The sequence below is a fragment of the Balaenoptera borealis genome (genome assembly GCF_965194805.1).
Source record: "Balaenoptera borealis genome assembly, chromosome: 3".
Taxonomy (NCBI): domain Eukaryota; kingdom Metazoa; phylum Chordata; class Mammalia; order Artiodactyla; family Balaenopteridae; genus Balaenoptera; species Balaenoptera borealis.
Window position 1 is genome coordinate 171339533 of NC_138866.1, and position 27781 is coordinate 171367313.

General features: G+C 37.3%; 1 protein-coding gene across 14 annotated transcripts in view; it reads left to right on the forward strand.

Annotated features, from left to right (window-relative positions):
• Positions 1-27781, forward strand: part of MLLT10 (MLLT10 histone lysine methyltransferase DOT1L cofactor) — a 251930-nt gene that overhangs the window by 216903 nt on the left and 7246 nt on the right. For all 14 annotated transcript variants that reach the window (XR_014242616.1, XR_014242617.1, XM_082385304.1 and 11 more), the window contains 7 exons: positions 5549-5727; positions 18994-19111; positions 20466-20538; positions 23583-23737; positions 25674-25862; positions 26478-26566; positions 26702-27063. Coding sequence is in view for 12 of the 14 variants with exons in the window: in XM_082385304.1 (XP_082241430.1) it covers positions 5549-5727; positions 18994-19111; positions 20466-20538; positions 23583-23737; positions 25674-25862; positions 26478-26566; positions 26702-27063 (1165 nt within the window). In the remaining 2 variants the exon portion in view is untranslated. The remainder of the gene's footprint in view (positions 1-5548; positions 5728-18993; positions 19112-20465; positions 20539-23582; positions 23738-25673; positions 25863-26477; positions 26567-26701; positions 27064-27781) is intronic.

The following is a 27781-nucleotide window of genomic DNA, read 5'->3' on the forward strand; positions in this document are numbered from 1 at the left end:
AGTTTAATTACTAAGCTATACTGCCTTGCCAAATAGAATTTCACTCACTGAATACTGAATGATAATAATAAATATGTATTGCAAATCTAGTATGCCTGGCACTGCTCTAAGTACAATACTGGGAATAAGGCAGTGAACAAAGCGGACTCCCATCCTCATGGAGAGTACATTGCAGAGGGACATGGGAAAGACAGTGAACAAAAGGAATAAGGAAAACATGCAGGATGATAAATGTGATAATGAGTATGGAGAAAAATAAAGCAGGGGAGTACATGGGGGCAGTGAGGGGGTTGCAGTACTCAATAGGGTGGTCAAGGAAGGCCTCTCTGAGAAGGTGCCATTTGAGCCGAGACCTGAAGGGTACAAAGGCATCTGTGAGGAACCCAAGGAAACTTCGGACAGAGGAGGAGACGCAAGCACGGTCTGTCTGGCATACCCTGATGCTAAGAATCCCAGAAGGGGAGCCTTTTTCAGGACAACTGCACATTATACCTGCGCTGCTTCTCTCCCTCGGGCGCCCGTGGGTGGGTGAGCAGGTCTCCGGCCTCACCGTCACCACACGTGATGGCTGACCCTGGCTGGTCCTCAGCCGGGGCCTCCTCTTTCTCCAGTTCCATTCGCCAGAATTCATTCCACACGAGGAGCGCTCCTCCTCACACTGCTCATTCCACACGTCCTCCCACGCTCGGTCACACACAGGTACAAATGTGGTCATGCACCTTTGTTTGCCCATTGGATTAACAAAGATCTAAAGACTAGATAAAATCTAGTATGATGTAGAAAACAGGCACTTGGTCTCTGCTGGTGGAGTGTGTAAACCAGTACAACTACCGTGAACGGCAGGTGCACAATACTGTATCCTGAACAGGTGAATTTGAGGGTATTTTCCTTGAGCTTGTGCATTGCAGGATTCAGTTCTATTTAATTAGATGAATGTCACCTGATTTAGATTAAAATAGCATATAACTTGTAAAAGATGAAAATAGAGTGAAGTTAAATAGAAAGCAGGTACAGAACAATCTAAGGAGGATTATTTGCCTTGTGAAAAAGGATCTAGAGGTCTTAGTGAATGGTTAATGCTGTACCATCATACCTGAGGTATGAGGGAGTTGAGGTGAGCCAGTGATCCTCATTTGCAGAAAAAGATTTAGAATTCCATGCTTTCCTGACTTGATAGGAAAGGAAAATTTTGATTTGTTCTATTTTATTACAGTAACCTGAGTACCAGTTTCAGAGTGTGATTGCTGAGTTTTTAGCTGTGCAGTTTCCCATTTAAGATCAAGCTAATGCAGTATAAAAACAGACTTAAGTTTAGAGATTGAAGATCTTCAAACACACCACAGTTTTGCTTCTCAGTATTATACTTTCATGATATATTATTGCATGTGGTAATGGTATTTGCAGTTTTCAAAGTGTAGTATGGACATTAGAGGACCTGACAATTAAAATACTGTACTTCCCTGACTTAAAGATAAATTTTTAACTAGAGCACTAACTCTAAAATAGCTATAGCTACCACTTATGGCAACTTACTGTGTATTAGGCACTGTTAGAGCCTTTACATGGGTATTCTCAAAAACCTTTAAGGTAGCTATTATCTTGGTTTTTAGAAAAGAACAGTATGGAGGCTCACAAAGTTTAAGATCGCAAGGTTGGGAGAGCCAGGACGTTTGTCTCAGTCAAAAACTTGTCCTGTTGTGATGTCCTCTTGTGATTTCAGCCTACTGCCTCCAGCTCACTTTTGTCTTTTAGTGTTGGGAATTGGAGATTCCACATATAGTATGCTTTTCGACATTAAAAAAAAATCAGCACTCTACCTTTTAAGGTACTTTGAAAAAGCTGAGTTCAAGTACTTCTCTCTGGAACTCTTCCACCCCAGTCTCTTCCTCTGAACTTAAGTCTTTTTTTGTATCATATGTCCTTCTTATGGTATTTAGCATTTCCCTCCTGTATCATAGTAGCTTGGGAGTACTTATTAGCTCTGCTGTGAGACTATAAGTTCTTTGAAGGATGAATTCCTTTCTGTTCTTTACTATCTTCATTGCCTTTTTAAAAATTACTATTAGAACCTCAGTAAGTATTTGTTGAAAGAACTATGGGGTAAACAGCTTAAAACAATTTTTTTTTCTCACCTGCGTGCCTGTCCTTTGGAATGTAGGTTTATAAATATTCACTGCATTTATGTGCTCTTTTCTGTCCTCCACAGCCAAACTTCTTAAAAGAGTTATCTTGCCAAAATTTCTTGTTACTTTTCATGACTCCTTTTTCTGGCTTTACCTTAAATGACTAATAGAATCATTTGACCTTTTCCTTTGAAATTCTCTTAGGTGGTTTCTAAGATTCTCTCTCTTTGTTTCCTTATTTTGTTCTTTGTGGTCCGTCTTTCTTTGTCTACCCTTTAAATGGTAATGTTCCCTAGGTCCTGTCTTTAGTCCTCTTCTCTTGAGCACACCGAGAACTTCCCTGGTTGATCTCAATTTTCCTTGCCTTGCCTTGCCTTTGACCAGCTTCCATATCACAGGTTTTTAATCAAATACTTACAGGAGCTAGGTAGGTAACATAAATGAGTGACGAAGAGGTGAAGCATAAGGAATGGTGGGACTCTGGTGGATTAAAGAATCAATGCCCTGTCCAGGGCTCCAGCGGATTGTTGCTGTTTCAGAATATAGTATCCAGTGTTGACAGAGCTTCAGGTTTTTCAGGAGAAATTAGAAATCTAGACTTTTTAATATGAAATTTCCATGTTTCGAAATATGAACTAGTTAGCAAGCCAACAATAAGCCTTTTTGAGTTTTCACATTTACTTATTCTATCTTTGTCATCCTTCTGACTCCTGATTTGTATCTCCAGACCTGATTTTTCTGCTGAGCTTCAGGCTCATCCCATTCTGTTTTAGATGATCTAGGAGTTTTGTGTCCCACAGGCATCTCAAAGACTGTGATGATCAACCTCAGCCTCAAACATGTAATTAGGAAGTGGTTTCGGTTGTAAAGTCACATGGCTATGAGTTTGACTCTTGGTTCTACCATCTACTAGGTCACTAAAGAAATTAGTTTATTTCTTCAAACTTCTGTTTTCTCTTATGTAAAATGGGAGTAATATTTACTTTATTGGTCTGTTGTCCTAGCACAGTGACCTACACATAGTAACAAGTGCTGGATACTCTCAGTTGCTGTTTCTACTTCAGTGAATGTTACCACTCTCACAATCACTTACTGGTGTTTAAGAGTCATTTTTGACTCTTCCCTCTTATTCTTCAGATCTAGTTAGTTACCAGTCCTATGAATGTTATCTTTCTAATGTCTCATTACTGCTGTTACCTTAGGTTTGTTTTTTTAAAATATTATTTTTGCTCATCAGTATCATTGTAGCAGCCCTTAACAGCTTTCTCAGTCTCTGTTTAAATCCCCTCCCCAATCTGTTCTCAGCCTTGTGCCAGTGATTTATTTATGTTTTGCTGAAACACCAATCTGATCACACCAAACTTCTGCTTATAATACTTCGGTGGCTTCCTATTGTCTGTAAGTTTTTAACTTTTAACATTTTAACTTTTAATGTTCTGCTTGATTTGATTCCTGCTTATTTTTTAGCCTCATTTCTTGCTTAAGCTACACAGATGGCACTTATAAGTTCTTAGAATCTACCTGGCTCTGTGGCACGTGTTTCTTCCTCAGAATGCCCTTCACCTCTGTCCTGCAGCTCCTTTAGAAATTAGCTTTAAAGGCACCCATCTCTCCCAGTTCGCTTTTTGACCCCATCCTCTCTCACTCCAGGTCTGGGTTAGATGCCCCTCTTTATGCACTCATAGCCTCCCAAGGATATCTCTATCATAGTACTCTTCACGGTCTTTTGTAATTGTCTCTTTTTTCCACTAAGCTTCTTGAAGGCGGAGACCACATATCTTGAATGGCTTTGTATCTCTAGGGCTTAGAATAATGTCTGGCAAACAGTGAGCTCTCAGATGTTTGTGGAATGAATGTATTTGTTAAGTGGATAAATTATCTTTATTCTGGAGAAATTGTAGATATAAAAAGGATCTTAGGAGCCTCAATTATAGTTGTAAGGCCTTTAAAAATGTCCCAATTTTTGTATTCCCCTTGTTTGAAGATTATAGGTACTTTTATTTATTATGAATCAGTAATATTTATATTCTTTAGAACAAAGTAAATTTTACTGTTGATATAAATAACTAATTATTGTTGCCTTCAAGCACTGTGTGTTCTCAAAAAATTTTTTTTGACTGTAGCCTACTTAGGTTCTTCTTTTCTGCTTTCCTCTTGTTTATAGTGTCAAGTTCTTAGGATCTTACTCGCTCCCACCCCCCACAGAGCCCTGGTTTGTTGTAAGATTTCTCAGCTTGCATCGCTGTTGACTCGTGGGCCAGAGACTTCTGAGCCGTGAGGAGCTGCCCCGCGCTGTGCGGTGTTGAGCGGCATCCCTGCCATCACCTGCCAGGCGCCAGTAGCACCTCCTCGTTTTGACAACCAAAAATGTGTCCAGACATTGTCAGATGTCTCCTGTGAAGCAGGATCACCCCTGGTTCAGAACCCCACTGGTTTATAGAGATGCCTGTCTCTTAACCTTGATCCTCAAAGAGCCTTTCCTTTTCTGTGGACTCTTTGCATGATCTCCCATCTTGAAAAAAAAAAAAAAAACCCACCAAACACTTTTTAAAGTAACTCCTTGTTTCTTCTTAACTTTCGCTCATTTTCTCTTTCTGTCCTCTGTCCATCCACTTTTCTAGAGTGAATTGCTTCTACTCTTTCTTTCTGGCTTTTTACCCCTGTGGTGCTACTGAAAATGCTTTCAAATCTCTTTCCTCTTTCCCTGTGTTCTCTGAAGTGAATGCTACCACCACCTAGCTTTCCACGTCACCATCATCTCTTAATCCTCTGTTCCCTGGCCACCCCGACTGCTACTTAGATGCCCCATTCGGTCAGTCATAAAGCCCTGTTTATTCTACCTCCTGAGTATCTATAGAACCCACCTGTATTCTCTATTCTCACTGCTGTGTCCCGCCAGTGGCGTCAGGCTCTTTGTTGTTCTCGGAGTATCAAGTCTAGTCCTGTTCCATTTTATTTTCTACTCTGTAACGTGGATGACCTTTCTAAAACAAAGTCTCTTCCCATTTCAGACCTTTTCAATCATGAGTGCTGGGGCTCTAGTATCTGTATTTTTGAAAGGCTTACCAAGTGATTTTTATACAACTCTAATTTCTTCATTCTCCTATTTCAGAAACATGTCACTGCTCTTAGGAATTCCTAAAACCCTTATTATTATTTTTACAAAGCACTTCCTGATGTGATCTCTGTCTCTTAACAAATCATCTTTGACGTATAAAAAATGTGTTAGTTTCTTTAAGACAAGTGCTTTATGAAAAGTCAGTATTTATACATTTAGTTACTGTTTTTTTTGACATCAATAAAATTTATCATTGTGGGAGGGATCAGGAGGAAATGTGGGTATTCTAACTTATCGATTAATGTGTGTCTGTGACAAATTTGACTGCTAAATTATAAAATATTTAAATAAGGTTTTTTTCTTGTAGGTATTTATAGCAGCAGTGATGTAGCAGTATCATTTCCAAATGTAGCATCTGGCTCAGGATCGAGTACTCCTGTCTCCAGTTCTCATTTACCTCAGCAACCTTCTGGGCATTTACAGCAAGTGGGAGCGCTCTCCCCATCTGCTGGGTCGTCTGCACCCTCTGCTGTTGCTACAACTCAGGTAAATTATTACAGTGTTACAAAGTAACATGTACATCCGTTTGTCTTTTTTTTTTTTTTTAAACATCTTTATTGGAGTATAATTGCTTTACAATGGTGTGTTAGTTTCTGCTGTATAACAAAGTGAATCAGCTATACATATTCATGTATCCCCATATCTCCTCCCTCTTGCGTCTCCCTCCCACCCTCCCTATCCCACCCCTCTAGGTGGTCACAAAGCACCGAGCTGATCTCCCTGTGCTATGCGGCTGCTTCCCACTAGCTATCTATTTACATTTGGTAGTGTATACATGTTCATGCCACTCTCTCACTTTGTCCCAGTTTACCCTCCCCCCCTCCCCCCTCTCCGTGTCCTCAAGTCCATTCTCTACGTCTGCGTCTTTATTCCTGTCCTGCCCCTAGGTTCTTCAGAACCTTTTTTTTTAGATTCCATATATATGTGTTAGCATACAGCATTTGTTTTTCTCTTTCTGACTTACTTCACTCTGTATGACAGACTCTAGGTCCATCCACCTCACTACAAATAGCTCAATTTTGTTTCTTTTTATGGCTGAGTAGTATTCCATTGTATATATGTGCCCCATCTTCTTTATCCATTCATCTGTCGATGGACACTTAGGTAGCTTCCATGTCCTGGCTATTGTAAATAGAGCTGTGATGAACATTGTGGTACATGTCTCTTTGAATTGTGGTCTTCTCAGGGTATATGCCCAGTAGTGGGATTGCTGGGTCATATGGTAGTTCTATTTTTAGTTTTTTAAGGAACCTCTATACTGTTCTCCATAGTGGCTATATCAATTTACATTCCCACCAACAGTGTAAGAGGGTTCCCTTTTCTCTACACCCTCTCCAGCATTTATTGTTTGTAGATTTTTTGATGATGGTCATTCTGACCGGTGTGAGGTGATACCTCATTATAGTTTTGATTTGCATTTCTCTGATGATTAGTGATGTTGAGCATCTTTTCATGTGTTTGTTAGCAATCTGTATATCTTCTTTGGGGAAATGTCTATTTAGGTCTTCTGCCCATTTTTGGATTGGGTTGTTTGTTTTCTTGATACTGAGCTGCATGAGCTGCTTGTATATTTTGGAGATTAATCCTTTGTCAGTTGCTTCGTTTGCAAATGAAAGTAAGTTAGATTATAGGGGAGATAAATGAAATAGGGCTTCCTATAGGAATTTATAAAATATCTCAACCTGTATTGACACGAGTGGAAATAATACACATTTTTACATGATATTCATGGGAGAGCACAAAAGAATATGTTGACACCAACTGATTCTTTTCAATTTCTGAGTTTCTGATTCTGTCCTAATGATGTAAAATAGTAATTTGGGGGGAGCTTTTATTCCCTCTTTTAAAAGTAGGACTTAAAAAGTATGAACCACTTTTGGACTTCTGTGGTTTAAAAAATTCCTTTCATAATTTTAAAATCACAGAAATAATATATGAATATCTGCAGTGTAAATTTTTAAAAACCAGTGAAGGAGAATATAGGATTAAGGGTGAATGATTCCTTTAAATACTTATATGGTGTTCTTTCTTATGAGAAAGAAGGAATATTTATAGTATTATAAATAATGGTGACTATGTTGGTGGTTTTGCATTTATTTATCCTTTTCCTTCATTTTAGATCTGGAACTTGATAGGTGACCTAGTCTACAGGAATGCTCTAAGAGCCAGAGTCAAACCAGAGAAATCATAATCATATAAATAGAATAGTAAATGGGCACAGCTGTGCGCGCACACACGCACGCACACACACACACACACACACACGCACATGCGCACACACGCACAGACACACACGCAAACATGCACACACACGCGCACACACACACGCAAACATGCACACACGCGCGCACACATGTGCACACACGCACACACACACAAGCACACACCCTCACTCCCCATCCGCAACCCCCACGTTTCCTCAAAGGTAATAATTTAAAATTCCTAAAGTATATATATTTTTTCTTTATTGGAATTCTTTATAATTTTATTATTTTCATTTTACCCAATGCCTCTAACAGTCTCAGAGTTTTAAGAAAATTATGACAAAGACAAATGTCTAATTATAAACAACTAGTTAAGTAGTTGTTTGTAAGTTGCTGTAAACTTATGCTTTATGTATGTGTTCATAATTTCTATTGTACAGGTCTTAGAATATATGTACACTTTTCCAGCATTTTCTGTAAGTTGTACATTCAAAGCACAGCATTAAGTTATTTTTAAAGTATGTAATGGTGTAGTGCAAACGATCACCATTATCATTAGATCAAGAATTAGAATAAACAACAATTCAGCACAGAAAAACAATGGCATGGTTAGTGGTATTGTCTTTGAAAATGAAAGTTAACAATTTGGTGAACTTCTCAATCTGAAGAAGGGGAGTTTGACTAGTTTAGGAGAGTTCTTCTCTAGTTCATTTCACTAGCCTTGGTGAGGTATAGGCATAATGATAGGGGTTTGGGGTTAGGGTGAAAGGATAAATGAGAAAATGGCTCTTATTAATAGTTTTATCTCTTTTAATTAAGTGTAACCATATGCTGTTGATAGCTTTATATCCTTGGAAAGAGTCTCACATGAACATTTTCAGTGTGTATTTTTCTTTCCTTTCTTTCTAAAAGTCTGTTTTAATTACCCTCTGGTTAATTCCAGGCTGAATTAAGCAAAAGTCTCATTTCTTCCCATTCATTATGTTTGTGGTTTTGGGGGTTGGCTTTAGGGAGGTGGGTGGGGGAAGTGGTAGTGAAAAGAAATTTATAGTTAGAGGGAAGATTCCACTTAACATATGACTCAGCTGAAGAACAAAGAAATCATAGTTGCAAGTAATCCAGGATTCAGTCCAATTAAAATCTTCACTGTTTATCCTCTTCCGTGTTTCAGTAAGATGGGTCTCTTATAAATATGATCATCCAGTGAGACTCACATGCTGCACGCCGAGACAGCTGCATCTGTGTTTCTGTCCAGCAGTAAACACTTTCTGCCTTCAAGCCGGAGCTTATTTAGCCTGGCTTATCTGGTGCTGCTGTAGCAACCATCAGTCTCCAGGCAACTGAGGCAGGTTGACCTCTGAGTTGAACTGAGTGCAGAACTACTTCAGTTTAGCTGCCTTAGACAATAGTATTGGTGTTGAATGTGCAAAGTGTGAATTTTCTAGGCAATGTGCAAAGGAAAGGGTACAGAAATATTTAGAATAAATCGAATGTTTAGATAGAACTCCTAAAATTGTGATGCACTTGGTAATTTAATCTTCTTTCCAAAATGACAAAAGTTTATTTGTTTAACTTTCGTATAGGCCTTGTATGTTTTCAGATCATGCAATTCAGTGTGTTTAGATAATCACATCCTGGCCTTTTATTTAGAGTTTCTTTATAGGTAGTTTATTTAAAAATGAAGAGAGTAGTGCTATAAGTGTGTAAATTAAAACTATCAATATTTAAAATATAATTATAGAAGCCTTGTTACGATTATTGAGAAAACCATCACACCAGCAAGCAAATGTTTTAAAAAATATAAATCAGAGAATACAAGTGTTAAATTTGAACGATGTGTTGACTTTCCTACTTTCCCTCCCAAAAACTTAATGAAAGTAGTAATTTTTAGTGATGGGTTTGGTGCCAGCAGGATAAAAATCCGTAGGTCATTCTTGATCTTTCTGGCCTTGGTTTTAAGTAAGATAGACAGGCCTCTTCTTTGGTTTATTTGCTGTCTTAAGGATTGTTCCCAGGCAAGTGGTCAGGGAAGTAAGATCAGGAAGAGCTAATAGAAATTAAAAACTGAAACTAGATTTGTGCCTTTAATGGGGCAAAAAGGAGACACTTTTAAAAATGTGGGGAGACAAAGTCTGATGCTTAGCAGCCCTAATTTGAAAAAAACCTTTAAAAATGTTTGATAACCTAGTTTTATATTGTTTGATGTCAAATCCTTTTGCTTTATTTGATAAAATTGTTTTTAGGCTAATTATTCCTTCACAGATATCAGCAATATAGTTACAATTATAGTTCCTTAACATTATTGAGAGATAGAACTGCTGTCCTTGTGATGTTATAATGATGGGTGCTCTGCTCTTGTATCATGGGTAGAGGTATAAATTAGTTTCTATAGGTGTGCCATTAATTTTTCATTTTGCCTTTCAAATTCCACTGTTTCTTAGTTCTGCATTCGTTCTGTTTTGTCTTTGGAGGAATTCTGGTGCTTTTGTTTGAAGGATGATTGCTTTAATAGAGTTTAAGACAGAATGTAATGAAAATGTATTCTAATATGTCTTGCATTCTGAGTTTTGCTTTTGGATACAGTCTTCATGTAGATAATCATGGTTCCTTGTTTACTCTGTGTTACTATTATAAAAATGATATAGGTTTAAAAGTAATTTAATTGAAGGAACTTCTAAGGTTTATTTATGTGATATTTAGTAAATGCAGATAAATTTAATTATTTTAAAGGTATAATTTAGTGACTAATGTTTTGCAGATTTCTGTGAGACTTTTACTTTCAAGTATCTTAACTTTGGTGTGTGTGTTGGGGAGTTGTCTTAGATATAATCCTGATTTCCTTTCAGAGGATGTCTGATAGGGCACTTTGATTCTGTTTGGGAAAATGGTTCAGTTTCCCAGGCCGATTCACCTGTCTTTGGAGGAGCTCTGACTTGATTGGTCAGAATGAAAGTTTCATCTATTTTATTTTATTTTACTTTACTTTATTTTATTGTTGTATCCTGCTTTTTTTTTTATTTATTTATTTATTTATTTATTTATTTATTTATTTATTTATTTATTTATTTATTTTTAGGGCTGCATTGGGTCTTGCTGCACGCAGGCTTTCTCTAGTTGCGGCGAGCGGGGGCTACTCTTCGTTGCGGTGCGCGGGCTTCTCATTGCGGTGGCTTCTCTTGTTGCGGAGCACGGGCTCTAGGCACGTGGGCTTCAATAGTTGCGGTACGCGGGCTCAGTAGTTGTGGCTTGCGGGCTCTAGAGCACAGGCTCAGTAGTTGTGGCACACGGGCTTAGTTGCTCTGCGGCATGTGAGATCTTCCCAGACCAGGGCTCGAACCCGTGTCCTCTGCATTGGCTGACGGATTCTTAACCGCTGCACCACCAGGGAAGTCCCTGTTTTAAATAATTACATAATGACTTGTAATTTTAAGGAAGTTCACATTCTGAGCAGAATAAGTTGTTTTTTTTTTTTTTTTTTTTAACTAACAGCTACTTTATTTATTTATTTATTTTTTTAGCTGTGTTGGGTCTTTGTTTCGTGCGAGGGCTTTCTCTAGTTGCGGCAAGCGGGGGCCACTCTTCATCGCGGTGCGCGGGCCTCTCACTATCGCGGCCTCTCTTGTTGCGGAGCACAGGCTCCAGACGCGCAGGCTCAGCAGTTGTGGCTCACGGGCCCAGTTGCTCCGTGGCATGTGGGATCTTCCCAGACCAGGGCTCAAACCCGTGTCCCCTGCGTTAGCAGGCAGATTCTCAACCACTGCGCCACCAGGGAAGCCCAGAATAAGTTTTTATAAGTGCTTTCTAACTTTACTTTTGGGTGATGAAGAGGTTAAGTGACATAGATCATGAGTTGTGTTGAGGGGTATCTCTTTGAAAAAACATTCTTAGGAATTTTACTGTGTCTGTTTGTGTGGCACAATGCAAAATAGCAGAAATTTGGGTCCGAAATCCTAGATTCCTGGAGCATTGCTGCTCACTAGTGTGTCTGTAGGTAGGTCTTTTATATTTGTGGATGTTGATTTTTTTTTCATATGTGAAATGGAATACTTTAAATACCTGTTCTACCTGCAGTACAGGTATATTCTGAAGTTCAAGCGAGAATAAGCACTTTGCAGACCATGAAGTACTTTGGAATTAATGGTTATTACACCCATTTAGTCATTTCACATACAGCTGTTGACTAAGGTCTTTTCCATTCTTAAATTATTTCAATAGCCTCTTTAGTCCTAGGGACTTAATTTCCACCCCAAAAGGTAGGTGATATATTGATTAGGTATTGACCAATTAAGAAACCTGCTTAGAATTGGTGGTTATTCTGCACAGTCCTGTTGTTCAATCATGAGTGTTCATTGATGGTTTAACTACAATTTAATCCCTCCCACTACTTTATAAACTCAATTGTGGGGCATTTCAGCATTAGCCTAAACAATGGTTTTGAATACGTTAAGCTCCTAACAATTAGGGAGCAGTTTGGGGCATTGAATAAAGTGGAATGATGCAATTGAACCTGACAGCTTTAACAGTCAGCCTACTCATGGGACCTGAAAGTTGTTCACACATGGTTTCTTCTCTCATCACACGCTGAGTTTTAAAGCCCGATGGTGGTAGCTGACACAGAAATGGGTCTCTTATCAGGATATATTTTAGAGTACAAAGTTCGGATTGAGTTGGAGAATATATGAAACTTTCTGTTGTTCTCCAGTTTTTCCTGGAAACTTTTCTAGTCAAACAAATTGTGTATAAATTGTCATTAAAATATTTGAATCCTTACATTATATTTGCTGTATTGCTATGTTATTATAGAATATATAGATTAAAATATCATTGCATAATGAGACAATACTGTCCAATTTTTCTTAGGGAAATGTTTTACTCTGAATATAGCCATGTTAATATCAGAATATAATTGGCAAATTATGTTCTCTAATGAAGTTAATGGAAAAGATGGAAACCATAATAGCTTATGAAAAAAAGTCTTAAATAACAAGGTAAAGTCAGAGTGCTTGCCATCTGCCACGCCTTCTTCTCAGCCCTGACGTGCAGTAACTCAAGTCTCACGGTATTCTTATGAGGAAGGTACTATTTATATCTCCATTTTTACAGATGGAAATTGAAGACAGAGAGCTTTAGTGCCTCACCCAAGGTGAGATAGTTTGTCTTATGGCCGATATAGTGATAACAAAAAGTTTTTTCTTGTAAGAGTATGGATGAAGTAGGAATTTTTAAAAATAATACTGTTTAGTGAGCTGACAGTATTTCAGAAGAATGCATTTTTAAATCATGTGTCAGGGTTGGAAAGTTTGAAGAAGAAGCTACTGTGTTTTAGAGCTTGTTTGAATCATTTGACTTTAATGTTTATTGACAGGTTAATTGTGCATTTAAAAAATGCTTGCTATGACCTCTTCCTGTATGATTGAAGCATGATGTTTCATACTCACCTCTAAATGATGCATTGCAATGATACTTTCCAAAGGTGAAATTTTGATAGGTACTGTTCTTTCAAACCTAATTTTTCTTCTTTATACTTTATTTTTCTTCCTTTACCAACATTAGGGAGGGAAAAAATATTACCAAAACAATACCCACTTTTAAGTCTGATACTCAGATAATTGAGTAGATTTAGCCGGATTGTTTTCCTCTCTACTACTGACTCCTTTAGAATGAGCCAAGTGCCTAGGAGTTTGGTAGACTTACTTCACTCTACAACTAGAACTCTTTCAAAACTTCTCTGTGGTCATAAGGAGACATTTGAAATGTAAGAGGTGAACTATTAATGGGAAAATTCAAGCTGAACTCTAATTTTAATCTTGTTAATATTTTAATAGGGTATGTCAGTCTACTTAGGAAACACTAAATTTCTCTGATTTATTTTGAGTTTCACTACTCCCTTGGTGTAGGGACTTGCATATCTTTCTAGATGCTTAACATAGTAAGTTATTCTAAATTTGCTAAGGGTATTCTTTGACTCAGGTACTAAGCATATTTTGCTTCACCGTGACTTAGATTTACCTCAGTAATTATTCAGTTTATTTTTACTTTACTTGGCTTTGGGTCCATCTTGTAAAATAATTATTACACTTAATGAGACTTTTACTAGGGTATTAGATACATCTAATATCATATAGCTCACATGTGTAATTGAAAAAACATCTTGCGTGGAAGTGGTTCCTTCAATTATTAGTCTTAGGGAGGGGAAAAAAAACCTGTCTAAGGTATCATATATTTGGAAGTGAAAGCAGAAATTTATTAAGGCAATATGAACTTATAATTTCATAAAATATTTTTATCTTGATCTAAAACCTGTTTTTACATTTTGAGTAGATGACTTCATTTCATCAGGACACTATAAAGCCAAGTAACCAGTTTTTTGGCAGTCATATTCTTTTTTTTTTTTTTTTAAACGTCTTTATTGGAGTATAATTGCTTTACAGTGATGTGTTAGTTTCTGCTGTATAACAAAGTGAATTAGCTATATGCATACATATACCCCTATATCCCCTCCCTCTTGTGCCTCCCTCCCACCCTCCCTACCCCACCCCTCTAGGTGGTCACAAAGCACCGAGCTGATCTCCCTGTGCCATGCAGCTGCTTCCCACTAGCTATCTATTTTTACATTTGGTAGTGTATATATGTCAATGCTACTCTTACTTCGTCCCAGCTTACCCTTCCCCCTCCCCGTGTCCTCAAGTCCATTCTCTACGTCTGTGTCTTTATACCTGTCCTATTATAAGGTATAATAGTACCTTATACCTGTCCTAGGTTCATCAGAACCATTTTATTTTAGATTCACATATATGTGTTAGCAGACGGTATTTGTTTTTCTCCTTCTGATCCACTTCACTCTGTATGACAGACTCTAGGTCCATCCACCTCACTACAAATAATTTCATTTCTTTTTATGGCTGAGTAATCTTCCACTGCATATATGTGCCACATCTTCTTTATCCATTCATCTGTTGATGGACACTTACATATCCTTTTTTGTTTTAGCTTCTTACTTTGAAATAATTTTTGGGTGTATAGAAAAGTTGCAAAACCAGTACAGAGTTTATGTGTATTGTGGATGCCTTCACTCAGCCTCCCCAGTGTTTAACAACTCATACTCTTTGTAGTGCCAATAGGCCTGAGAACATATTTGCCCACAGTAGACATTCTCTTTCCCAGGGAAGATAGAATTGAAATAAGGTATGTACTTCCTTCCAAACACAATTGCCAGTTTTTTTGTTTTTTTTTTTAATTGAAATCTAGTTGATTTACAATGTTGTGTTAATTTCAGGTATACAGCAAAGTGATTCAGTTATACATACATATATATATATATTTTTTTTCAGATTCTTTTCCCTTATAGTTTATTACAAAATACTGAGTATAGTTCCCTGTGCCATACAGTATGTCCTTGTTGGTTATCTATTTTATATATAGTTGTGTGTATATGTTAATCCCAAACTCCTAAGTTATCCCTCTGCCCCTTCCCCTTTCCTCTTTGGTAACCATAAGCTTGTTTTCCATGTCTGTGGGTATATTTCTGTTTTGTATATAAGTTCATATGTATCTCTCTCTCTTTTTTTTTTTTCAATTACACATGTGAGCTATATGATATGATTTTTTCTTTGGCTTACTTCACTTAGTATGATAATCTCTAGGTGCATCCATGTTGCTGCAAATGGCATTATTTCACTCTTTTTTATGGCTTAGTAGTAGTCCATTGTATATATGTACCACATCTCCTTTATCCATTCATCTGTCAATGGATGTTTAGGTTGTTTACATGTCTTGGCTATTGTGAATAGTGCTGCTATGAACATTGTGGTGCATGTATCTTTTCGAATTATGGTTTTCTCTGGATATATGCCCAGGAGTGGGATTGCTGGATCATATGGTAGCTCTGTTTTTAGGTTTTTAAGGATCCTCCATACTGTTCTCCGTAGTGGCTGCACCAATTTACATTCCCACCAGCAGTGTAGGGGAGGGTTCCTTTTTCTCCACACCATCTCCAGCAACAACAACTGCTAGGTTTTTTTGTTTTGTTTTTTTTAAAAGATAGTAGTCATCTTTTCTTTTTTAAATTTATTTATTTATTTATTTATTTTTGGCTGTGTTGGGTCTTCGTTTCTGTGCGAGGGCTTTCTCTAGTTGCGGTAAGCGGGGGCCACTCTTCATCGCGGTGCGCAGGCCTCTCACTATTGTGGCCTCTCTTGTTGCGGAGCACAGGCTCCAGACGCGCAGGCTCAGTAGTTGTGGTTCATGGGCCCAGTTGCTCCGCGGCATGTGGGATCTTCCCAGACCAGGGCTCGAACCCGTGTCCCCTGCATTGGCAGGCAGATTCTCAACCACTGTGCCACCAGGGAAGCCCCCAGCTGCCAGTTTTTATACCAGGTCTTCTGAAGCAGACCTATGGTACATTAGTAATTTGCTTTCAGTGCACTTTAAAAATCCATGTCCAAAGTGTGCTTTGGAGAACTGTGTATATATTGTTTCCTTTATTCCTTGTTCCAGATTCCTTTTATATAAAAGCTTTCAGTGCCCTTTGTGCTTCATAACTAGCTTCTTTAGGTTCTCATGGACTTCCATGAATCTTAGTGCTTTCACTTATTAATAACGAAGGTTTTTGAGTCTACAAAATGCCAGTCATTATGTGTATACTCTCCTCATAAGTTGTGTGTCTCTTCTCTGCTCTCTCACTTATCCTTCTTCATTGCTACTAAGCTGAAGAATCTTTTCACTAAAATATTGGGAGTTTCTTGGCCCTAAGGTGCCTACAGAGTTATCAAGAGTTTCCAGCAGTAACCATTGTAAATATCATTTCAGAAGTGTTGGCCAAGCAGTGTCAGACATTTGTGGAATCTTTGGTAGCTCATGTTACCTGCTTAAAATGATGGTAATGACTTGAATTTTAACGTGGAGTGGTTTAGATGTTTTCATATACCACAAAACCCTACATGGTAAAATTAGTAATTTATTTTCAGTCTCTTGAAAATTTCTTGTTTAGATAAATACAATAATTTTTAAAAGACAAAACTACCAGATAATTTTTAAACATTCAGAAAATTTGGGAAATTGATCATTCAGGATAATGAAGAATATATTTCTAATTTATTATTTTATTATTAATTTTACCTTTTCCTGCCATCTTTATAAAATACATCTTTCCTGCTTTGGAATTATGCTAACGATGATTGATTCTCTTCCTGTTGATAGTCATTATGGAAATCAGTTATGCTGTGCTGCTTTGCATTTTGATCCGTTAGTGTAGTGGGCGTAGTGTGTGATTCGGAAAGTAAGATGATTTGGAGACTACATCAAGAAATTTGAAGCTAACAAGGATAAATATAAAGCTCTTGACAGAAGGAACCCTTCCTGAAAGAGAATAGGATCTTTGATTCTTGTCAAGAGACTAAGGCAGCTCATAAAACTGATAATTGGAACTAGAAAAGCAGTTCAACTGGTATGGTAATAGTTTTGATTCAGCCAGTGGATGAGCGCACAAACATGCGAGTCAAAGGACAGGGTGCAGGTGCAGAGGGCCCTCCTGTCCCTGTACTCAGAGCACAGCCCCACCAGCAGTCGGGAGTGCAGTCATTCTTGCTCGTATTTTTCTCTCTCCTCTCTTGCTGTCAGCTGTTACTTCTTGCTGCCAACAAAATGTCTCAAGATATTATTTTTTCTTCCTCTTTCTAATTAATTTTCCACTTCTAATCTGTTATATGCTTAGTTGATCTTTTTAGAATTGTGTCTAGAGTAAGTAAATTGGCTCTGCAAAGAGCATTTTTAAGTGTGAGGTGCCCAAGATTTTAAACTGGGTTACTGGTAACATCTGATCTTTCTGTGTGTCTCTTTGGATTTTTCTTGTTCTAAGTTATTTTATGAGTATCCAAGATTCCCAAGTAGTTAACTTCTGGAGAGGTTAAAAAAAAAGTCTTCCTATATTTCCATTTTTGACTCATATTTTATGTATTCTATACATGGTAAGTGTCTAGTGGGATCTTTAGGTTAAAGTGCTGACTTAGCTTTTGCTGAGGGCTAATTGATTGTTAAACAGTACTATGTAATCCAAACTACTGACTTTGTATACATATCTTTAATAAGAGGAAAAATGAAGCCCAGAAATTGACCAGTTGAACTTAGACATTACAGTATGAACTATGAAATACACCCTTTGAAACAATGGAAAGCAAGGACAGGATTCTACATCACGGGGACTGTTGCTGTGAATTGTAAAGTCCAACTTTTATGCTTAGTAAGTTGGCTAGAGGCCGAATATTAATATCAGGGTCTGAGTCTTTCCAGAAACACAGTTTATTCTCTTGTTTATATTTTGCTTGTTGTCATTATTATGTCGTCTTGGTCTCTTTTGTGCAGTTAAACATGTCAAAATGTCCCACATCTTTTGTTCTGCTGTTATTCAGCTGCTTTATATTAAAAACGCCTCAGTTCTTTTAAATTGTTCTCCAGAATTTTGTTTTTATGAAAGGTTAAGTTTGATTTCATTCATAAAAAGAAAAAGAAATCTACTTTGAAATTCGTGGTTCTGTTAAGTCTGAAAAGTATTTCAGGCTAGTAATAGCCTTCTGTGAGTTAACAGTGTTTTGTGTACAAGAGATTTGCTTCTAAAATGCCACATTTTTAAGGTTATAATATTCTTGGAAAGTGGGAGAAAGTATTCACATCAAAGAAGGCATTTTTATTACTTTGGATTACGCAAGACTTTGGCCAGCCTCCTTAGCTTCATCTGTTTAAGGGTTCATTTTCGCTTGTTTGGCACAAGTCCCAGTGGAGGCCTTCAGAATTGTGGTTAGCAACATGAATGAATCACAAACTGTGGACCAGCTCTTCAGTTCGTAGAGCTGGCTTACTGCCAAAAAGACAGTGCCTTATATGGGGTCAGGGCAAAGCTGTGATTCGTTGAGCCCTGCATTGTATAGAAAACATACTTGTGATGCCTGTTTGCTTTCTTTTAAAGTAAAAACAAAACAAAACAGAAAAAGCAGCAGGCTTCCAAGTCTATCAGAATAGGAAGTAACAAAATAGTGTGCAGGTTTTACTAATGACAGAGTTAAGCAATAGAAATATGGCTCTGTGTAGTTAAAATACTAAAGGTAGGAGTTGGACCTTTTGACCTCCTCAGCCAGCCTGTGAGGTAAGAGATTGAAACATTTGTTAGACATCTGTTGTCTCCCTGCCCTTATTTTGTAAATGGTTTAATAAGATTAAATAACTAGTCATATGTTCACATGGTTACCATGCCACTGGTTTTGGTATCGAATAGGTACTTTGAAATTAAAGCATGAATAGTTAACTTTGTGCCAATTCTTTTTCTTTCTCTCTCTCACTTTTTTTTTTTTTTTTTTAAATTTAGAGTTAGGTAACTTTTCAGAAACTGGAGTATTGGAATGGTAAAACAAGAATGAAATTTGCTCTTCAGAAAGTCAGGAATTTTTGCTTATATTCTTAGGTTGGAGAAAATAGCTGTTACTAGATCTATTAGGAGGAAAAGTATTAAGATATTTTTAAGTATAATTCATTTGTCTTTGTAATTCTTTTCATTTAGGCAAATACTCTAGCTGGATCTTCTCTTAGTCAGGCATCATCTCATATATATGGCAATAGATTAAATCCAAATTCATCAATGGCAGCTCTTATAGCTCAGTCTGAAAATAATCAAACAGGTAAGATTTCAAGAATTTTTAAACTCTGAAATTCTGTTCCCTTCCCCCAATGTAATTTTTACCCCCTTCAGGTCATTTCATTTGAAAGATCTAAAGGTGTGGTTAATAAGTAAAATCTAAAGGGTGGGGGGGGGATTGTGCCCCTCCCTTTTTAAATCAAAAGAATCACAGTTGGAAGTAAATAGTATGCTGTGCTGCAAAATAGTGATGTGCTTTTTTACTGTCTGAAATGTAAATGTTTAAGCAGAGCCATCAGCAGGCAGGAATGCTAGTGTCTCCTGTGACTTTTGTGATTGATGTGTTCAGTGCTCAGTTCTGTGCAATGAAAGTAACATAACACTGGGCTTTTCTGTGAATAGCCTCAATCTTTATTTGCATAATTCATGAAATTCCATTACACAAACTTGGTAAAAAAATCCTGTTAGAGAATTTCTACAGTGTTTAGTAATCCTGTGAATTTTTACCAGTTGACGTTTTGTAGCATTTGCCTCTTGTACTGTTTTAATGAGCCACTGGATTTGCTTTGTCTCATTCCATCCTTAAGGATTTGTTGACATGTCCAAGTAGTCATGCCTGTTTGGGGGAAGGGAATGGGTTTAGCAGTTCACCAAGAATGGATCAGTCATGTCTTTACCCTTTAAGGGTCAGAGGTTACCTGACTCAGAGTAAGGGGAGGACAACCTTAAAGAGGCCAGATAGGATGATTTTATAAGGAACTAACTGTAGAGGAAATACAAGTTATTTTTCAAGCAGAGATATTCGGTGTTACCTAAGGAATATTCTGAAGAAATGAATTTCTTTTTCCTTTTAAATACAGAATTCTGTGTTCCTACTTGTTACTGTCCATTTGGATATTTAGTGTTGTGTGAAATGATCCATGTAATAGATGCACTTCTAGTTTTGGTGTGTAGCTCTGTGTAATACATATGTATTTTATGACTTGTCTTGGAATGCAAAGTGTTAAAATATACAAAGCATAAGGATTTGCTGTGATAAGCATACAGATTAGCTGTCCACAGCTGTGATTCATTACTTTAACCGTAGAAATTAAAAGTGGCTGAGGGGAGGGTACTGCAAATGGAAACCACGCTTCTGTGCTGTAAAATTGAAAGGAATGAAAGAACGAACATAATCCATGGCCTTCTCCACCCACAAAAAACGTGTAGGGACAACGCCTTACATGCCACAGTTCAGCAATTCTAAACTAGCAACATACTAGATCTTCTACTTTCATAGTAACTGCAAAGATAGTGGTAAAGGTTTTATGTATGTTTTAGAAAAAATCAGGGCCAGAGCTTAAAACCTGTTATCTAGTGAGAGTCACTTTATCAGCTGTGAAATATTTACACTGCAGATCAAGAACTCGGAGACAATGGCCGCAGCCTTGGTGGCAGAGGAAGCTCACCCAGAGGGAGTCTCTCACCAAGGTAAGCCTTATTTGCACTGCAAAGTATCGGCAAAGGAAACATTTCTCAATTTGGAAACTTCTTTAACTCATATCAGCAGAGCATACATTTGTGAGGCTATAAAAGCATTCTGTAGATAAGAAGCATGTCTGGACAGTCAAGAAAAATGATTCTAAATTGACTTGAATATTAATTTAAACACATGGTTAGATTTGTAAGCTTTGTAGAAGATACACCTTTTCTTGGATTTCTAATCAATTTCAGCTCTCTTGTATATTTAGCTCCTGGTACTATTAATGTATTAATTTGGGTAATTCTTTTTGGTTATAAAATAGTCTTGAAAGTCTCTTAGGGCTTCCCTGGTGGTGCAGTGCTTAAGAATCTGCCTGCCAATGCAGGGGGGACACGGGTTTGATCCCTGGCCTGGGAAGATCCCACATGCCGCAGAGCAACTGAGCCCGTGTGCCACAACTACTGAAACCCCTGCGCCTAGAGCCCGTGCTCCACAACAAGAGAAGCCATGACAATGAGCAGCCCGTGCACCGCAAAGAGTAGCCCCCGCTCACCGCAACTAGAGAAAGCCCACACGCAGCAACAAAGACCCAACACAGCCAAAAATAAAAACAAAGCAAACAAAAACAAACAAAAAAAGTCTCTTAAAGCTGCAGACTCCAGACTTTCAACTTTGGGTTCCAGTTTTAGCTCTGTTGTGGGCAATGCACTTAACCCTTTAGTCTCTCGTTCCTAATTCAGTAAATGAAGTTCTTGTGGCTCGTCTCTAAAATCCCTCTAGTTCTTAAAATTGTCTGAAGCAAAGCATAGCAAATATGTTACATTGTTCTGTGAAATTATCTTAGGTATTATATGAAAGAGTTCAGGTACCATTTATTAATATATAATATATAAGGTTATTCCTGCTAATAGCACATTAGGCTATCTTTTTATTAACTTTATTCCACTCTCAACTCCTATAACTGTTTCTAGTTTGTTTTCTCTCTGTTCTCTACTTTTGTAAACTGTCTCAAGCATAGTATTAGATTGGGTGAGAATGGAGCAGAAGGAGGAAGAAGCCCATTCAAGAATCTTTTTCAACTGTGGAAATTTTAAAATTCTATTAAAAATAAAATTTCTTCTGCCATGGCTACCGTGAATATCACTGTTGTTGTGTTGCTAATATATATGGGAATGTCTGTTAAGGAGCATCTTTAACGTGAGAGAGATTAGTCCAATAACCTCTTAATTTTGCTGTTTTCTAGTGCTGCATCAGTAGTGCCTTTTTTCTAATCCCTGAGTGAACTAAAGGTAGTATTGTTTTTCCTAATTGAACTCTGCAGAAAATTAAATATTCTTCTTTTGAAACTAGGAACCTGAAGTACAATTATAACATCATCTGACCAATCTGTAATTTATGCTGTGTTACTTCTGTACTGTTTTATTCTTTTTTTTTCAAAGAAGAAAGTTAATGGATTTTTTTGCTCATATGTTTAGTGGAGGAAGCATCTCTGTGTTCTCCTTTTTTTTTTTTTTTAATTAATTTATTTTTGGCTGCGTTGGGTCTTCGTTGCTGTGCGTGGGCTTTCTCTCGTTGTGGTGAGCGGGGACTACTCTTCTTTGCAGTGCATGGGCTTCTCATTGTGGTGGCTTCTCTTGTTGCGGAGCACGGGCTCTAGGCGGGCGGGCTTCAGTAGTTGCAGCACATGGGCTCAGTTGCTCCGTGGTATGTGGGATCTTCCCGGACCAGGGCTCAAACCCGTGTCCCCTGCATTTGGCAGGTGAATTCTTAACCGCTGCGCCACCAGAGAAGTCCCTGTGTTCTCCTTTTAAACTTAAAATATCATTCAAGCTACCTAGAAATTATTCAGGATTCCTTACTGCAATTTTGCATTGTGCAGTTCTTCGTGTTTCATTAGCTAAATGGTATTTAACACAAAAAAATGGCACTAAATTACTTTAGCACATACTTCCAACTGTATATTATTCTTTAAAAATCAGCCTGAAATATAATGGCCTAAATTATCCTGGCAATAATATACTATTTGGAAAGGGATGGGCAGCTGTATGTAGCATGTGATGTTTACATGTGCAATAAAAAGCCTCATTTGTTTAACTTCTAATTTAAAGAGATTTTTGTAGAGATGCATATCAGGGATGCGGCAGAGCACTCTCGGGCTGTTGGAAGACCTGAGCTGTAGCCCAGCTCTGTCACTTACTAGCAGCGTGTCTTTGGACAAGTCACTAAAGCCCCATCTTGTTTCCTCAGATAGAAATGGAGCCAGTAATGCAGGTTTTGACTTCTCACTAGGTTGTTGTGAAGTTAACTAGGTGGAAACACTTCAGAAACTCTAAAGCCCTTTACTAATTTATTATATTTTTATGGAGGCTGGAGACCAGAAATGGCCACATTTACTTATTTAGAACAAAAAGTGGATGAAAGAACATAACATGTTCATCTTAATATAAGTGATACTTATTTTGGAAGAGGTGATTAAGTTGTTATCATTTGAAGTACAGATCTAAGACATTTTAGAAAAAACTTGTATAAAGGGCTCAAATAAAAATTGCTTTGGTCTTGATAATGTTCCCTAATTCTGAAAATACTTGAAACTAAGTATTTTTGAATTTATAACAAGATACTCCTTCAAAATTGTTTAAAAATTCTTTTTACTGATATTTGAGATTTTGTGGTTATGAATTAAAATGCTCTCTACTTTATTATAATTGTACAGTGTAAGTCTTTCTAGTCCTGTCTTTCTCCCTCTTGTCTTATAAAGTTGCATCAAGTTCTTTTACAGCCTATTTCAGAGATTATTAGTGGTGTGTTTATATTTTCTAGTGGTTTTTAATTATCGAGCATGGCCAGCTATTCCCTTCATTTTTACCATTTGGGGAGGAAGGATGGTAATTACTAAATTTTAGGGTAGATTATGGTTTTATCGTTCTAACATAGGCAGCCCGGTGTTAGAAAACTTGTACAGGAGAAGGCTCAGCGTAAGGTGAGAAATGTGAATGTGCTTCCTTCAAAGGGTCCTTCTTCTGTTTAACCTGAGGATTAATGTTTCCAACAGGTCCCCTGTAAGTAGCTTACAGATCCGCTATGATCAACCAGGCAACAGCAGTTTGGAAAACCTGCCCCCAGTAGCAGCCAGCATAGAGCAGCTTCTGGAGAGGCAGTGGAGTGAAGGACAGCAGTTTTTATTAGAACAGGGCACTCCTAGTGACAGTAAGTATTCTCTTCTTGTCTTTAAAGAAAGGTCAATAGATGGATGGATGGATGGATGAACAGATAGGTGGATAGATGTTGAAGTCACACTTCATCAAGAATAGCATTGAAATTATGATATGTCTTACATAATATGGTGAGAAAGTGTGATGTAGTGGCTCAATAGAACAAATGCTACAGGTTTACTGCTTGGGCTTGAATTTTGTTTTTACCTGTTATTAACAGCGTGATCTTAGGCAAGTTTCTTAATGTCATTGTGCTTTTAGATTTCCATTTGTAGAATGGGTATAATAATGTACCTATATCATAGTATTGTTTTGAGGGTTAAATGACATAGAATATATAAAGAACGTTGCCTGGCTCATAGAATTCACTGGTTTTTGTTACTTTTTATAATTATTAAAATTTTGGTACATTGTTTCTCCATTGTACTTTGTTCTAATCAATTTTTAAGTTTTACTAAAATATGAGTTATAGCTTCTTTTAGCTTAGTTGTTTGAATCAAACTTGCTCACCTTTGGAGAATTTATTTTAAAAAATGTGTATAGTCAAGTATGGCCAACCCTCTTGATCTTACAATTTGGGTGAGAAAGGAGAATAATTACTAAATTATATATATAACTTATATATATTATCTATATCATTTACTTGCTAAATTATGTAATACATATTACATATACATATTTAGTATCTTTACAATTTTAAGTATTAAGGAGAGCCATGGGTGAAAAATGCCAAAAACAAAAACTGTTACTACAGATTCTGTTAGCTAGAGAAGTGGCCTAATGTTAAGGATATATATATATCTGGGGGAAATAATAGGTGTTTTGTTTTGGTTTGGTTTTTAATCATTTTGGGGGTGGGAGGTATAAGCTTTTGCTGCTTTATTTTTTTAAAACAAAACAAAATATTTTGCTTATTGTTACACAGGTGCCATAAATTGGTATTTTTATGAATGGTGCTCTGACAAAAAATGCTAATTGTGAGGAAATTCATGCCGGGATAATCCTTTGAACATGATAGCTGGAGGACAGGTTTAGCTTAGTCTTACTGCATCTCATTTGGGTATACTAAGGGTTTATTTGTGGGATCTTGAAGAGGAGGGATAAAAGTTAAATCCTTGGGAAATGACCGTATGTGTCTGTACCAGTAGAATTGTGTGTTTTCAAGGCCCTGAGGGCATGTTAAACAAATACAACTTTTTAATACATAGAACTTTTAAAGTGTCCATCACCGCAGCATCACACAGCCCTCTCTCTCTGCTGTGTCGAGAGGTCTGAGAGCTGTGGCAGGAACGGAAACGGTACTTGAGGTGGTGAGGCAGGACAGAAGCTGAGCCTGTGCGCAGATGACGCGCCCTCCCTCGGAGCCGGGAGCGGGGCTGCGGTGCGCACACACTGCTCTCTGCTGGCCGAGTGGGGATCCGCAGGCCTAGCGCTGGGCTTCCTAGTCCTGTGTCGGGTGGCTTGCTTAACTCAACCAAGCAACAGACAAATACTTGTGCTCCTTATTTGTGGCGAAGGATATTGGTGTGATTCTTTGCCCTTTGAAATATTATTTTAATGAAAACTCATGGCAAGCACTTTGAATTTTTAATTAGGTTTTTATTTTGATGAAAATAAAGTGGTCTCATGATTTTTCTTTGAGAATGGAAATTACCTGAACTAGGTGGGGTTTTTTTGGTCTGTGGCGACAAAGTTTCCCCATGGTATATCTAGGAACAGTATCCCTTTATGCTTACGTAGGTACAAGTATATTATGGTATATTTATATCTACATATAAATTTAGGAGTAGAACCTAGTCACTTAGAAATGCTTTATAGAATATCTGCTTTTCTATTTTAATTTATTTCTAAAGTTATTGACACTTAAGTCCATAAAATACCTAGTCCTGTGTATGAAATTCTTTATTAAAAACCATTCAAATGTCTGCTAGTTTTAGGAATGCTGAAGTCATTACACCAACTTCAAGTAGAAAATCGAAGATTAGAGGAACAGATTAAAAACTTGACTGCCAAAAAGGAACGCCTTCAATTATTGAATGCACAGCTCTCAGTGCCTTTTCCAACAATAACAACAAATCCCAGCCCATCTCATCAAATGCATGCATTTTCAGCACAGAATGGTAAGTATGAATTTATTGTGGATCTAAGGAAAGTAGGATGGACTTCCATTATCTTTTTCATAATAACTGAATAATAACTGGTCACCAGTTATATGCAGTTGTAGAAAAGGAATGATAAATTATTTTCTAGGAGCATAAAGAATCCTGTTCATGTAGAGAACAAGCGTATGGACACCAAGGGGGGGAAAGTGGTGGGGGGCTGGTGGTGGTGGTCGGATGAATTGGGACATTGGGATTGACGTATATACACTAATATGTATAAAATAGATAACTAATAAGAAGCTGCTGTATAAAAAATAAAAAATAAAATTCAAAAATTAAAAAAAAAAGAATCCTGTTCAGTGTTCAATTTGAATTTGCTCTAACTTCTTTAGTACAGAATTTAATGGTAAAATTTAAATATGTAATGATCTCTTTATTGATTTAAAGCCATGATATTCAGTAGAGATAAAGATTTTTTTCATTCAAATTGGTCTTAAGAATAACAAGGCTTAATATTTAAGTGTTTTTAATGTGGGCTTCAGGGTAAGCTTTTTTAGACAAGCCTTTAATCTTACACATAATGTAATTTAACAGGTAAATAGGTTTTTTTTTTCTTTGTCTTTTTTAATCTAGCTCCTACTACTGATTCCTTGAACAGCAGTAAGAGCCCTCATCTAGGAAACAGCTTTCTACCTGATAATTCTCTTCCTGTATTAAATCAGGTAATTTGGGTGTGGTTAGTTTCATTTGTGTGTTTCACTTGTAAACAGTGGTATATCACATTGAATGGTTTAAACTTATTTCAAACAGTTTTTCTGTGTTGTTTACAACTTAGCTTCTACTCTTTCTTACGTTAGGACTTAACCTCCAGTGGACAGAGCACCAGCAGCTCCTCGGCTCTTTCTACTCCCCCTCCTGCGGGGCAGAGTCCAGCCCAGCAGGGCTCAGGCCTTAGTGGAGTTCAGCAGGTCAACGGTGTGACAGTGGGGGCACTGGCCAGTGGAATGCAGACTGTGACATCCACCATTCCTGCCGTGCCTGGAATGGGTGGAATAATTGGAGCTTTGCCAGGTAACCAACTGGCAATTAATGGCATTGTAGGAGCTTTAAATGGGGTTATTCAGACCCCTGTCACAATATCCCAGAACCCTACCCCCCTCACCCACACAACTGTACCACCTAATGCAGCACATCCAATGCCAACTACACTGACTAACAGGTAAGAAATTTACTTAAATACCTTTTGGGTTTTTTAGTGCAACATGGTACCAGTGCTGTCCATACTTTAGATTGGGATTTGAAATGTGTTCCTTGTTAGATGTACTCTAAGAAATTAAAAACCACCAAACTTAATATATTATACCAAGAGCCATTTATTTTTGACACTTATGTAATTCAGGTTAAAACAAAATTAAATCACCTTTCGTAACAAAGCATTAGGTTTGTTCTATACTGAAAATTTCAATTTTGATCTGTGATGTGTGTTTTAAATGCTAATTTTTCTTATCCCCATGTATATTGCCTTCATGTGTCATAAATCCTGAAGAAAAGTAATATTATAATGAAGATCACATATGAATGTTGGTTTCTTAAAATTCAGCTATGTAATTTTGTTAGCTTTGTAGTCAAAGATTTTGATACAAGATGAAGGTCAAATATTTATCTTGAATTTCCAGGAAGTGAGACTCGCTGTTTCACTGTAGTGGAATTTCATTTGAATGGCAAAGCCATGTTGTTATTGCACATACTTTTGAGGAATAAATCATTTTAAATGGATTTGCAATGGATAGTAGTAAACTATTTCTTCTGGCTCTCTTTTCATTGGTGCTTAATTTTACCGACCATTGGGACTGTAAAAAAAGTTTAAGTCAAATCAATTAGTAGTATGTTTGGATTCTTTCTTTGTTTTAAATATGTGTCACTCAGTGTGGGTTAAA